Genomic DNA, 15,150 nt, shown 5'->3' with positions numbered 1-15,150 from the left:
CCTAACTGTGGATTGAAAATACAGTTGACTCTTGAACAACATGGATTTGAAATGCATGGGTTCACTTATACGTGGATTTAAAAATCCACATATAAGTGGACCCCCCAGTTCAAACCTGTGTATTTACAAATTCACATATATGTGGACCCATGCAGTTTAAACCCGTATTGTTCAAGGGTCAACTGTATTCTCTGGAACCCATCCCCCTTTGTCCTCTCAGGGACCATTCATGTCTGTTTTCTCTCCCACATTTTCAGCGTCTTCGTCCTCACTGGATTCTTTCCATAAGTTTGTTTTTTCCATATTTTAAAAAGATTTTATTTTCTTAGAGCAGTTTTAGATTTACAACAAAATTTAGAGGAATGTGGAAACATTGCTGTATCCCCTGGGCCCCCATACATGCAGTCTTCACCACTATCAGCATTACTCACCAGGTGGTACATTTGTTTCCCTAAGGTGAGTCTACATCATTACATCATAATCACCCAGAGTCCATAGTTTACCTTAAGGTTCACTCGGTGTGTACAGTCTATGGGTTTGGAAAGTATAATGACATGTATCCATCATTATAATCTCATACAGAGTACTTCCGCTCTCTTAAACATCCTCTGTGCTCTGTCTATTCATCTCCCCACTCCCACCCCTGGGAACCACTGATCTTTTTATTGTTTCCATAGTTTTACCTTTTCCAGAATGTCAAATAGTGGAATCATATAATACATAGCCTTTCAGATTGGTTTTTTTCACTTAGTAATACGCACCTAAGGTTCTTCCATGTCTTCTTATGGCTTGATAGCGGATTCCTTTTTAGTACTGAATAGTATTCCATTGTCTAGATGTACCACAGTTTATCCAATCACTTACTGAAGGACATCTTGGTTGTATCCAAGTATTGACAGTTATGAACAAAGTTGCTATAAACATCCATGTGCAGGTTTTCATGTGAACAGTTTTCAACTCATTTAGGGAAATACCAAGGAGGGTGATTGCTGGATCATGCGATAAGAGTATGTTTAGTTTTGTAAGAAACTGTTAAACTGTTTTCCAAAGCGGATGTGGTGCCATTCGCACTCTCCTGACTGAGAGTTTCTGTTGCTTTACATCCTCGTCAGCTTTTAGCGTCATCAGTGTTCTGGATTTTGGCCATTCGATTAGGTGTGAATTGGTAGCTCATTGTTTTAGTTTGCATTTCCCTGATGACATATGGTGTGGAGCATCTTCTCACAGGCTTATTTCCTATCTGTATGTCTTCTTTGGTGAGGTGTCTTTGGCCCATTTTAAAATCAGGTTGCTTATTTTCTTATTGAGTTTCCATGGATATTTAAACAGATCTCTTACATGGTCAACAGCTGTAACAGCAGCAGCCGCAGCCGCCGCAGCAAACGTGCATACAACTGAAACCCCAAGCCCTCAGACCCCTCTCTTAACCCTGTATCCACTTCTATTCTGTCTTTGTTCTCTCTCCAGACTTGCTGTCTCCCCTTCCCATGCAGTCTTCATCTCACTGATGTCTGGCCTCTGTCCCCAGCCCTTTCTCTTCCAACATTCCCAACCTTAGAAAATGGCAGTAGCGTCGTCTTAGTTACCTGCACCGGAAGCCTGGGAATGAATCTGACTCTCCCTATTCCCCTCACCGCCCCCGCACATACAATACAAATTAATCACGTGGTTCCATTGATTTCGTTACCGAATTTCTCTCAAATCGATCCATCTACTTCTTTATATCCTGATTGCCCCTCTCTAGTTTGGGAAGATATTATTTCTCTTTTTATGTGAAGGTGATGGGCTAGCTGGGGTGTATTGCTGCATAATGAGGTCATAAACACTTAGGGGTGCCAGTTACTGCACAGGCAAAAGATCTACTCCCTTGAGATTTCCTTGTTGTTTTAATACCCTCCTTGTATGGGTTTTCTGTTTGAAATGTTTACTTCTGCATCTCTCTGTTGGGTCCTTTCTACTTCCCTAGCATTTTCCTCTGATTTATGAGGGACACCTCTGTTCCTAGGAGTTCTGAGCTCGTGACTGTCATTTAGCTCTGTGGTGGCGTCCTGGCTCTGACCCTCCCTACCTGTAAGAACTGGAACAGATCCTGGACTCCCTTGACTTTTATTTCCTTCTCTGTAAAACAAGTGGCTTCTGCTAGAACAGTGGGTGTCCGCTCTCTCTGTACATTAGAATCGCCTGGGAGCTTTTAAAACGCCCCATGCCCAGGCTGCCCTCAGACCAATGCCATCTGCATCCTGATGCCCAGGCCTCAGGATTGTTTAAAGCTCCCCGTGTACAGACAAGGTTGAGAACCACTGACTTAATAATTTTGAACAGTCTTTGCTCTTCTATAATTTCATGTTTTTATCAAGCTCCGATCACAAGTCGAGATTTCTCTTCTTTTAATGTTTTTACTAAATTGGGAAGAAATAGCTGTGAAGTTCCCCTCCCCCCCACCCTTTCCATCTGCTGTTTGTTCTTATTTACATACGATGGAACCCAGCCCACTGATTTACAGCTCTGGTTCCCTTACAACTGTTATTGAACTGAAAACATAGCTGAAAACTTATTAAACAGAAAAAAATTATTTTGAGTTTTGTGCCGACAATTCATTATAGAACCAAAAAAACATCTAAACTTTTTTCCTTCTAGAATTAATGCTAAAAATGGATTTACAACCCCATACTCACAAATGAAAATTCTAATTCTGGTGCCATACCCAGTATTTATTCTTTCTTGAGTGTCGCATGAAGAAAACCGAAGCATCTCTGTAGACGAACGGAATTTTGAGAGCTTTGTACCGGTAAACAGTCAGGACCTCACCAAACTGTTCCGTGTGGGCCTCTGAAGTTAAGTGTTAGAATCTGTCCCTTCAGTCTTCTGATCCACAAACAGATGCTGGAATAAAAGCCCGGGCAAAGCCATCATCCCTGTGGGGTGTGGTCTCACTGCTGAAACACTCGGGAACAGGTCTTTCAGAAGATAGCCTTTCTGTAGCCGTCCCTGTTACACCTGTCATTTAAGATTTGAAATAACATAAAGCTTTTCTGAGCTGCAAGGGAGAAGAGAGGAAAACAGGAAGGTGACAGAGAACAGCCAAGCATTTGGTTTAGCCACTAGCACTACATCTGGAAAGAACTGGGGTCCTGACATAACTCTGATTTATGTTTGGGGAGCGTCCTTTGGGGTGCTAGCTCTCCCCACCTGTTGCTTTGTTCGCAGTATCTCTTTTAACTGCTCACTCACTTTCTTCTGCAATACCTCTCTGAAATACATAGCCCGTGCTTTTGCTTGCCTCTTCCAAAGCCTTATTAAACTATTGAAATCAGTTGCTACCTTGATACGGATGGGTTAATAATTGTTCTCATGGCAGAAATGGTTGGTTGTCTTCTAGCGGTGGTGGTGGTGGTAAGGCGGGGGCAGCTTTTTCCTGGGAAAAGAAGTGTTGCCAGAGCATGGAATCAAGCTGAAAGGAATCCCTTTCCCACCATGTTTCACATTAAACTATTTCTTGTGGCCCAGAAAACCTTGCCTGAGGCTTCTTTTGAACTGTCTCTTTGGGTATTTTTTGTAGATGGAGGAATTGATTGAGGGTGTTCGCTGGGCCTTTATTGACATGCTGGAGAAAGAAAATGAGTGGATGGATGCAGGGACCAAAAGGAAAGCCAAAGAAAAGGTAAGGATTCCTTCTGATGAAAAAAACACAAAACCCCGACTTTTGGTTTAATGGATTTTCAGGCTGGACATTGTGTAGTTTATTTTTATATTGACTGAGCTGTTGACTCCGAATGACCCCAGAGTTAGCCGTCTGTTTTTGGATGAATACATAGATTTCATCACCAGCAGGTAAGAGAAAATAAGATCTGACTTCTTCTTTTGCGAACTGCATTTTCAAACACCTTGTAATTCAGCCTTTCGTTTTTTCCTAATTGCCATCTGGAAGAGCCACATGGCTTGCTGCCCAGCGAATTTTGCCATAAACCCTCATTGGCTGTGGCAGAATGCAGAGCGGTGGGGATCCTGGGGGAGCAGTTGGCAGAAGAGCCCTCAAGGCGCAAAGAAGAAAACCGCATATTGGTTGTGTGTCCTGCTCTGTGCATGATGTGTGCAAAGGTCCCCAGGCAAATCCTTTCCTGTAACCAGGCAGATTTACTTTCTAACCCATCATTTTGCACAAATGATCCAAATAACATGCTTATAAACTGTAGACCAGTGGTAGATCATTGTGTAGAAATACAAAAATATTTCGTAATATAGCTGGACACTTGTTAGGCCTTGTAAACTTTTCTGGTACTATGCAACAAGGGAGTAAGTGAGGAAAGTGTTAGCAGCCATGCTGTGGAAAAATAAAGAATGGGACCCATCTTGAATTGTAGGTCTTCTGATGGAGCCGGAGCTCAAGTGTGTAGGGAACACCTTCTGCATTCTTAATGGCGCTGCTCTGCAGCTGGCGACTCTGAAATTAGGGGCATCTCTTCTTTAGAAATGTATTTTGATGATAGCAATCATGTGGGGTGCCTGGACGCTCTATAGCTTTCTGGGCCCCTCCCCCACAAGGTCTGATTTAGTGAATCAAGGGTGCAGCCTGAACATTTTGTGAAAACCAGTCTCCTTGGTGATTCTTATCGCTAGGCAGGCCTGGAGAATACAGCTCAGTCATATTGAGTCATGCTGAGTGCAGATAGTTTTGCCTTCTGGTCAATAAACAAAGAGGGAGAGGATTTTTTGGGATACGTGTCATTATACATTTGTCCAAACCCACAGAATGTACAACACCAAGAGTGAATACTCATGTAACCTATGGGCGCTGCGTGATGATGACGTGTCAGTGTAGGTTCATCTGTTGTAAGAAATGTGCCCTCTGGCGAAGGGCAGTTGTGCATGTGTGGGGGCAGAGGGTGTATGGGAGATACCTGAACTTTCTGTTCAATGTTGCTGTGAACCCCCGACTGCTCTAAAAAAATAATGTCTATTTTTTAAAAAAATGGCAACATTCTGGAAATGCTTAGCCTTGTTGAAATGAGAATGTACAGAGGTTAAGCAAGGGTATTTTCTAGAGCTTTAATACTCCTGAGATGGATAAACATTGCCATAGATATTTTTGTCAATAGACATGAAAAGGCTGTTCAGTGTTTACAGCGAAGAAAGAACTTGGGTGACGGGGTGGGGGGTGTTGGAGGAAGACAAAGGGTAAGTCTGATTTTTTTCCACCTTCAGAATCTGTCAGAGCTGTCTTAAGTCATGTAAGGCGCAAGCTGATGAAGGCAGGAGCACGCGGGCTGTGATGAGAAGCTCTCCAGATGCTAGATGAAACTTTCGGCACCAACACGTGGTTGTTTGTCTTGAAGGCGTCATTTATTTGCCAGGCTAGCTTATGATATCTGGAACGAATGTGTCTGGTACTGGGAAGTTGAGATCTCAGTTCATTGGGAGCTCTTGATCCTCGCCTGACCCCTTGTGGACAAGGGCCATTGGCGTGGAGGGTGGGGTGCAGTGGTGAGAGCTGTGTGCCCGTTGCTGTTATGAATGGGTGAATACCAGGGGAATGTACTGGGCACTGCAGTCAGTTCTTTGGGAAGAATGGCTGGTGATTGCTTCAGGGAAATCTTCTGAGTTGCATAAGGGAGTGGGTGCCTTCCAGTTGGGCCTTCTAGGCAAGTGGCCCATGAGTCCTCGAAGGAGGATTATTCTCAGTCCTTCTAATATTAGACACACTCCTTTTTGCACCCGAGTTGCTTTCCAGTCTTGCATTTTATTTCAATGAGAGCCCTCAGTTTTTCTGCTGAAAGTACTGTAAGTCCTCACTTAAGGTCAATAGATTCTGCTACTTGAAGCAAAACAACATACAATGAAACCATTTACCGTAGGCTAATTTATATAAACAAGAGTTAAATTCCTATGGCATCTCATCGACATTATAATAAAATGACATTGAATGAAATGGTGATATTTAAGGACCTGCTGTGTTTTTTGAACACTCCGGTTTCTTTGAGGTGAGTTAATCTGCCAGGAGTGCAAATATCAAAGGTAGTTGTCCTGCTGGATCTCACCAGGTTCCCTGAGTATATCCTGTATTTCAGAGTTCAGAGCAGTTCCTTTAATGAAAGGCAAGAAAGAGGGAATGTTGTCCAAGAATATCCAGCAGTTCTCTAAGGCAGGTGGGGCCCAGTACCCAGAAGATGAAGATTTTCTTTTCCTAAATTAAATGAATATGCAGTTCTTGAAATGACCTCTGGGTGGAGCTCGTAGTACTCACAAAGACAAGATACAGGGAGCTGAAGGCTTTTATGCAGCTTTCTGCTCTGGGGTTGTTTTTGAAAAATTATCATTTTTTTCTTGCCCTTTTTCTCTGCTGTCCTCGATTTGATTGCCTTTTAATAGTCAACAAGAAAGGAGATGCTCTGCCTAATAATTCCTTGAATCTTAGAAGGCAATCTCTGATGATCTTAGGGCTTTGTCTTTCTGATATTGAGTAGCCCCTGCATTAAGACACAATTTGCCTACATTGGAAGTGGAGGTGAATAATTTGCCTGCTCTTCCTGGTATGACTTGGCACTGTTCTTTGGGCATGTGTTGTATGCAGTATATCACCCAGGCGGAAGATTTCTCATCAATAATAGTGCCCACACGGGCCAATGCTGAGTCACTTGGCAACCCATTGGGAAAGCTGGAAAAACGTTCTGCTTTGTGAAGGGGAGAAGCTTTTCTCTTCCGTCCAGTTCAGCTCTGGACTGCAACTAATTACAGTACCTCCTAAGGGGTGTTGACCTCAGCATTCCCTAGTGACTGGTCTCCTGAATGGGGAGGGTCCATCCAGGTACCTGCAGCGGCCTGAGGCCTGACGCCTTGGCTTTTGTGGCAGTGACCTAGGTCTCACATGGAAGTGTGGGGATGTGACTTTGTTGTGTTCTTTGCTAGGGGTGATCACCATAAAAGATAAACGAGAATGCCTCTGCTCCCACGAAGGATAAATTTGTTGTCTCTGTCTGTCTCCCGGCCTTTCCCGTCTCATTTCTTAAGAGGTCACGCGTGGTTTTGTGTTGTGAAACTGACAATGTAAATTTCAAGTGGAAATTTAGTGTGGTGAGATAAGCACCACTTTTTATTTAGGATTCTGTGTTCCCTGCAAGCATGTACTCTTACTCTAAACAAGCAGCAAAGGACAGGAGGCCTGTTATTTTTCTGGTTATCATAGATGTTGAATGAGTGTAAAGGTGTGACAGATTATTTTGGGGGTGTCTTCTGGAAGCTTTGCCTTTTCCAGAACACAGCAGGAGGATCTCAAGGTCACCATATAATGATTCTGAGGCCTATCAGGAAGGGACACAGCGCTGCCTTTGGCTGCCCTGGCAGCGGGAGCAGGCCTTCTGCTGGCGAGCTGTGTCAAATCAGGAGGAGCAGCTTCCTGAACTCGGTTGGTCTCCAGCTGGATGGGATGCTGTAGCCAAAAGCTGGATCCTTTCTGAAAAATTTGTTTGTGCTCTTTGCCCCTGGGACCTATGCTTGCCAGGCCACCCCCAGCGAAAAAGACCCAGATGGAACTCCTAAGGTGGCAGCATCCTCAGGATGCTGTGAGTGGCCTTAACCTTGGCCATAGCAGTGCAGAGAGTTCCGGAGAAGTCTGCTACGTGGTCCCATCTCCATAAGCATGTGACTCCTGGGTGCGGGCTTTGGGTGAGGTGGGAAGAATTTTTCTATAGAGGGTCCTAACAAAAGTGTTGCTCACCTCTTTGGCTTTGTCTCTGTTGGCGAGGAATCTTTCCTTCTATCTTTCTAAGTTCTTGACCGGGCCCCCTGTCACAAACAAAAGATAGATTAACAGGAGAAAAACAAGCAGCAGTTTATTAACATGTATATCATACATAAGTGAGAGAAACTCAGAAATGAGTAAGTCAAAGAGGTAGCTTAGAACTCCAGCTTGTGTGGCATCTTTGATAAAGAACAATATATATATATATATATATATATTTTATGTTTATTTATTTATTTATTTATTTTTATAGTTTTATTTTATTTTATTTTATTTTTACATCCCTCACACCGTGAACCCCCCTCCCCCCATCCACCACCACCCCGACCTCACACCGAGCCATCACATTATACACATAAAATTATAGTTGGCATTCATTAATGTCCAGTCTCTGGTGTACAATGCCATGACCAGGCATCCACAGTATCCCTGAGGTGGTCTCCCAAACAGGAGACATGTCCATCGGACACCCAACAAAATCCCCAAACACTATTGAGTAAGTTCCCCAAAGTAATTCTCAAAAGACCCTGAGGCCATCCTGTGGTCACCAGCCGCCCTCCAATCCCTTCACCCTTCCCCCCATCCTCAACCCCCTCCCCCCGCCCATCTAACAACTCTCAGTTTTTTGTGTCCCCAAAACTGTTTCTGATTAGTTCATACACATATTCTTTTCTTTAGATTCCGCATATAAGTGAGATCATATGGTACTTGTCTTTCTCTTTCTGACTTATTTCACTTAACATAATGTTCTCTAGATCCATCCAAAGAACAATATATTTTTAAAGAAATGATAAGACAGAGGAAAGCGGTTTTAGACTTCCAAGGGCTGCAGGTTGTGGGAAGGTAAATATATGGGAAACTAATGGTAGGTACAGGCTAGTTAGTGAAGTTTGTTGTGTAGATTACTCTGGTGCTATCTCCATGCTGCTAGGGTCTAAAGTTGTCTCTGGTGACTCACTTTTGTCCTTCCTGGTAGCGAGGGTAGGAGGGACAACTTTGAAAATTTATGTCCTGCTTTTAGGCAAATTGGAGGAGGGTGGGAGCTTTTTCTTTTCTTTTTTTTTCCTTATTTTTTGGGCATTAAAATGGTTTTTTAATTAATTAATTAATTTTTTATTGAGGAATATTGGGAAACTGTGTGTTTTTTCAGGGCTCATCAGCTCCAAGTCGTTGTCCTTCAATCTAGTTGTGGAGGGCGCAGCTCAGCTCCAAGTCCAGTCACCGTTTTCAATCTCAGTTGCAGGGGGCACAGCCCACCATCCCATGTGGGAATTGAACCAACGACCTTGTTGTTGAGAGCTTGCGCTCTAACCAACTGAGCCATCCAGCCACCCTTCTTTCTTTTCTTTTCTTTTTTTTTTTATCTGCTGCTTTTCAGTTGCCTTCAGCTCAAAATGACTTTTTTTATTTCACAAAGACATATTTTGGGGTGACATTCTGGTTTCTTTCATCTTTAAGCTCTGCCCAACCCTAGGTATTAGATTTCCCCCAGGTATCCAGTCTGTATTAACCCTGTCGGTGCCCTGCCCGTATCCCGAGCCCAGTGCTTTTCAAGGTGTGCTTCCAGACCAGCAGCAGCTGCCTCACCTGGGGACTTGTTAGAGATGCAGATTCGTGGGCCTCTCCCCAGACCTGCTGCGCTCTGGGAGTAGGGCCCCACGATCTGTGTTTTAACAAGCCCTCTGCATGATTCTGAGGCTGCTCAGGTTTGAGGCCCACTGCCCTTGCCATTACCCTTTCACTGCATACTTGTCTGACTTCCAGCTGCTGGCACCTGCATTTTGCCCAAGAGCCTCCTCTTCCTGCTGGAGTCTGCTTTGCCACTCACACAAAGGGCCCAAGGGTCTGGGGAATGAGCACACCCAACAATTGATGGTGGTTGTCGTGTATGTGCCCTAGCCCTCTCCTCCCTTGAGTGTGTTCGACACAGACTCCTGGAGTTTCCCTAGTGGGGTAAGCTCCAGCTGTTCACACTGACATCTGGCTCGATAAGATACCCTTTGTTGACTGCCTTCCTTTTTCCGCTCACTTTCCCCCATTCCCTACCAGTTTCGGTGTTGCTTTCACCTCCCAAATGAACTGCTTGTGCTTGAATCCTTGTCTCGCGGTTGACTCCTGGGGGCTCCCCAACTAGGACACAGACCCTGGGGTATGCACTCTTTCTGTTGTTCTTCTCCTTAAGGTGACAACACATTTGACTGCATCTGGATGCCAGCACCACTCCAGCAAATTCAGTTCTGCAAACATTTCCAGCACTGACAGCATAGCAGGAGCTACACATTCAAAGATGAGCAGCTGCAGTCCCTTTTATGCAGGGGCTGCCACACTCCCAGGAGAGCACAACACTGATGTGGATGCCAGGCAGATAGGGAGAAGTGTTAGTTAATGTGACAGACGCACAAAGTGATCCTGGGAGTCTAGGGGCGGCAGCTTCGAAGGAGCCCAACACAGTGTGGGGCCCCCTGAGTCAGGGCATGCCCACTCTGCCTGTGTCCCCACGGCTTGCAGGCAAGGCTCTTCTTTGCCTTCCTAATGCCAACAACTCTGCATCTAGCCATGACTTTCCCTTGCTACCTTCGCTCCTGCTTCTCACCTATTCCTTTTAAATTGTTTTGTAGAAGAAAAGGAAGGCTGTCATACTGTCTCCTGCCCTTGCCTGTTACAGATTCAAGCCTTTCTGCATAACGGCTTAAGCATGCAGTCACCCTGTTCCTGCATCCACTCACTGCTCACCCAGGGACACCCAGGGACTGGCAAAACCACATGTAAACCATTTTTCAGGATTCCTCCCCATGCCCTTCTGGATCCCTGGATCACACATACCTCTTTCTTGACCTTGTTGGCACTCTCTTGTTCCATGTCTCAGGTTCCATGTCTCTCTCAAACATACATACAGACCATACTTGTATCTGTTCTCCCTCACTGGCCTCATTGGGAAGTACAGTACAGAACTTAACTGTATAGAGTCTGGAGAAAGACTGCGAAGGCTCACAGCCAATTTCTACCCCTTATTAGCTGCGTGACCCTTTGGAAATTATTTTTCTGACCCTCAGTTTTCTCATCTGTAAAATGGGAACATTAGTACCTACCTCAGAGATTTGTTATAAGGAGTTAGTATGCCTAAAGTAGTTAGAAGGAATTCCTGGAGCATGAGAAAGGCTCTCCAAGTGTGTTCAGTTGTTTCTTCTAGACTGCTGTCCTGTGAGCGAGGAGGGAGATGTGTGTGTCCACGTGTGTGTCTGGGTCATTGTGTTTTTCTCTGGGTTAGGAAAGTAGGTGACCTCAGACCATGGTCTCTGAGATCCCTCTCATCCCTTAGATACTCTTATGCTCTACATCAGAACACTGTCCTCCACACTGCATCCCCCCCCACCCCTCAGGATGGTTAATAGTGAGCAGCCCCTGCCAGGAGGGTGATGGGAAGGGGTACATTTCTTTTCTCTGTGGATTTTGGATTTTCTGGTTTTCAACAAATTCAGCATTATTTTTTAAATATCTATATCTATATCTATATCTATATATCTATATCTATATATATATATATTTTAAACACAAAAGCAAGTATTTGGTATAAGTAAGAGTTTGATGCATATATTTATCGAAGGCATAGTATGCCTGATGCCTTACTGGAGTGAATTTACTATAATCACGTTGCGGTGTTCTAGAGCCTCGTGGAAATATTGCTTTGAATAATGCTATGTAGGTCGTTGGTTCTTACACTTGAGATGCATCAGCACCTCTGGAGGGCTTGTTAAAGCACAGGTTGCCAGGCCTCCCCCCTAGCGTTTCTGAGTCTGTAGCTCTGAGGTGGGGCCCAGGAATTTACATTTCTGACAAGTTCTCGGTGGTGATGTGGTTGTTCTCAGGCAACACTTGGAGAACTCTGGGTGATTACAGGTGAAACTTCCCTTGCACCAAGGCTGTGTTAGGGCTAGCTAATGTTAATTCAGTGACTGCTTTGTCTTACCCCTTACAGGAATCCCTTTTCACCATTTCTCACAGGGAGTGCCCTGAGTGAGTACTGGGACACTCAGAACCCAGCCAGGCCACCCGCTCCTTTGTTGCTCCACCTGCCAAAAAGCCTTCTTGATACAGATCCAAAGGCTGCTTCTTGGTCACTTCCACTCTTTGATTTCACGTCTGTCCCCAGGAACCATGCAGAATATGTCTTCCACATAAAAGCCTTTCCAATATTTGAAGATGTTTAAATGTCTTCCTATTTCAGATAAAACATCTGTAAGTGTTCCTCATTAAATTAAAAAACATTATATGGCAGGCTAGATGTTCTAAATGCTTTATAAATATTAACTATCTCAAAGCCATAATATCTATATGAGGTGGTTCAAATTATTCTGTTTTACAGATGAAGAAACAAGCACAGAGAGGGCAAGCAACCTTGCCTGAGGTCACACAGCTAGTAAGTGGAAGAGTTGGGATCCATCCCTGGCAGTCTGGTCTTTGCTTTTATTCACAATACCAGTGGGTCTCAAAGGGTGATCCTCAGACCAGCAGCATTGGCATCACGTTGGAACTAGTTAGAAATGCAGATTCTTGGCCCCACCTCAGATCTATAGACTCAGAAACTCTGGGTGGGGATCCAGGTATCTTCATTTTAATAAGCCTCAGGGTGATTCTGATGCAGCCAAAGTATGGGAACCACTGCTCCGCGCTGTGGTTCTGGTGCCTCATCCTGCTGGCTGCTCTTCAGGTTTCAACATCTTTTTTAAAGTTCAAGTTCAAAGCCGAACACAACACTGTAGATATAGTCCAACTCACACAGCACATTGGGAATATTCTTACTGCCTTTGTTTTGCATACAAATTATAGTAAGAAATATGAAGTTTACATTATGGCTATCTTTTCCCCTCAGCTCTGTCACTGTTGGCTCATAACGAATTTATATTCAGTTAATTTCTAGGTCTTTTTTTTTTTTTTTAATCTCACAGGAACTGTTGTTAAGCCCTATTGCTCCAGCCCTAAACTTGGCATTTTTCAAAAAAACCTCATCTCAGAACATCACTGATTCTTACTAAAATCTATTTAGCTTTGGTTCATGGTTCTGGCTTTTAAATATATATATATGTATAATATAGAATATGTATATATGTGTATATGCATTATATATATATTTTTTTTCTGGATATTCCCTATTTTTGTTTTTGTTATAAAAATCTATACTTATTAAATACAACCTGGAAAGTAGAAAAGTAGAAAAAAAAGTGTTGCTAGCTAGTTCCATCATCCAGACATAACCACTGCTTACATTTTAATGCATGGACTTTTCCCTCCTGTACGTAGGTTTGAATAATGCTATATATATGAATTTGATTCCTTCTGTCTCTCTTAACGTTTATATTATAAACATTTCTCCTATTACTACATAGTCTTTATAAAAGAATTTTCAATGATGCTGCATATTTCAGTGACTTTACAGGAGATTACTTAAACAGTTCTCCATAGCTGGGGGTATTTAGGTTGTGCTATTATTGATAACACTATGATAAACATTTTTGTATAAAGCTTTCCCTCCGAATTCAGGACCAGTTCCTTAGAATGGCTTCTCAAAAGACTGTTATAAACCTCAAGTCTGTCATTCAGTGTATCAACTACTGTCACCACCTCTATCTTATTCATAATTTGGTAAATCTGCTTTTTTATTTGATTGTGTTTCTCGGTTGTTAATGAGCATGCTCACAAGATGGAACTGAAACCAACCATTTGCTCATCCTTTGGAGACTCCTTCCAGATTCATCTATTGAGCAGATTCATGGATAACCTCCTCTCTGGCAGGTCTTTTAGTTAGGTGCTAATCAGTTCACTTAACAAATGGATTTTCAGTCCAGTTGTACTACTTTGAATAACTCCATGGAACTGGCATCCGATTTCTCCCTTTTGCCTGCAAGGAGCTCATGAGATATTTTGCAATGCCTTGATATAACCCCGTTACACTGTATTTTAGGGTTATTTCTTGATTTACCAATCTGTTATTCTATTAAAAAAGTGAAGACCTGATGAAACTGAACAAACATTCACTGGGTTCCCATTCTTTCTAAGGTCCTGTGTTATCCTCAGTGCCGATCACATCATTCCATGGGGTGCAGCCAGCTAGTCAGGCTCCCAAGCCAGAAACCTCAGTCTTCCCACCCAGCCAACTCGAAGCACGCGAGTCCTCTTGAGTCTCTCTTCCAAACAACTTTCAAATCTTCATCATTTCTGTTTGATAGATCTTTCCTCTCCTAGCTTCTCATCCTCCCCCCCCTTTTTTTATTGGGATGAAATTCACATAACATAAAATTAGCCGTTTTAAAGTGTACAGTTCAGTGGCTTTAGGTACATTCACAATGTTTTGCAACCACCACCTCTTTGTAGTTCCAAAACATTTTCATTAACCCAGAAGTTTTCAAAAGGAAACTTCATACAATTTAAGCAGTCATTCCTCATTCTTTCCTTCCCCCAGCCCCAGGCAACCACCAATTTGCTTTCTGTCTCTATGAATTCACCTATTCTGGACATTTCATATGAATGGAATCATACAACATGTGGCCTTTCGTGCCCGGCTTCTTTTACTATGCATAATGTTTTCTGGGTTTATCCATGTTGTAACACCGTATCCTCTCGTCCTTTTTAATCCATTTCCCCATTTATAGTCTTCGAAAGAGAATAACAAACCCTTTTTAGCCTTTCTGATAGCGAGGTCTTTACTGTCTTTTCTGGGCTTTTGAAATAGCATTATGGTGTTTATTCATAATTGAAAAACTACCCCTCAAAATATAGATTACTGAATTGAAGTAACCCTAATAACAGGAAGAACTATGGCTGGCTGGTTCATTCTTGTATGGTCAGAACCTGACATGGCTTGTCACTCCCTTCTTTGGCTACTGGACAGAACTTATCAAGAATCAAATCGTGGCTCCAACAAACACACAGGCAAGGTGCACATTTCTGGGTGCCTCAGTTTGCTCACCCATGAAATGAGAATAAGTACACTATGCTTTCCACAGAGTGGGCTGCTTAACAACTAATGTATGTACAGTGACTGGCAAATAGAAAATGCTCAGTATTGGTAAATGACATGTTCTTTTCTTTTCAAGTCTCCTCTTATTTCCTCCACACCAAATAATGTAATGCTCCATTATAGTCTCCTAAAATTGGGAAAGAAAAGCTGATGGTGCCAGTTATATTGTTTCCTTTGCGATGGAAGTACAAGATGGACTTTTATTAATTTTGACTCTGTTCACTATTTTAAAACATTTTATTATGGAAATTTTAAAATGTTGCACAAAAGTGTACATATTAAACTGTTAGGTTCTCATCACCCAGCTTCACCAGTGAGCAATATTTGCCATTCTGATTTCATCTACTCCCTACCCCACCTGTTTTTATGCTTGAGAATTCTACAGCTCATTCCATATATC

The 15,150-nt window shown here is 42.9% G+C and overlaps 1 protein-coding gene across 1 annotated transcript in view; it reads left to right on the top strand.

Annotated features, from left to right (window-relative positions):
* PHEX (phosphate regulating endopeptidase X-linked) overlaps window positions 1-15,150 on the top strand; it is a 191,850-nt gene that overhangs the window by 86,227 nt on the left and 90,473 nt on the right. The window contains exon 12 of the mRNA XM_081043200.1: window positions 3,560-3,661. Coding sequence (XP_080899326.1) covers window positions 3,560-3,661 — 102 coding nt within the window. The remainder of the gene's footprint in view (window positions 1-3,559; window positions 3,662-15,150) is intronic.

Source organism: Rhinolophus hipposideros, assembly GCF_964194185.1.
Source record: "Rhinolophus hipposideros genome assembly, chromosome: X".
In the NCBI taxonomy this organism is placed as follows: Eukaryota; Metazoa; Chordata; class Mammalia; order Chiroptera; family Rhinolophidae; genus Rhinolophus; species Rhinolophus hipposideros.
This window is presented reverse-complemented; position numbering and strand designations above follow the sequence as displayed.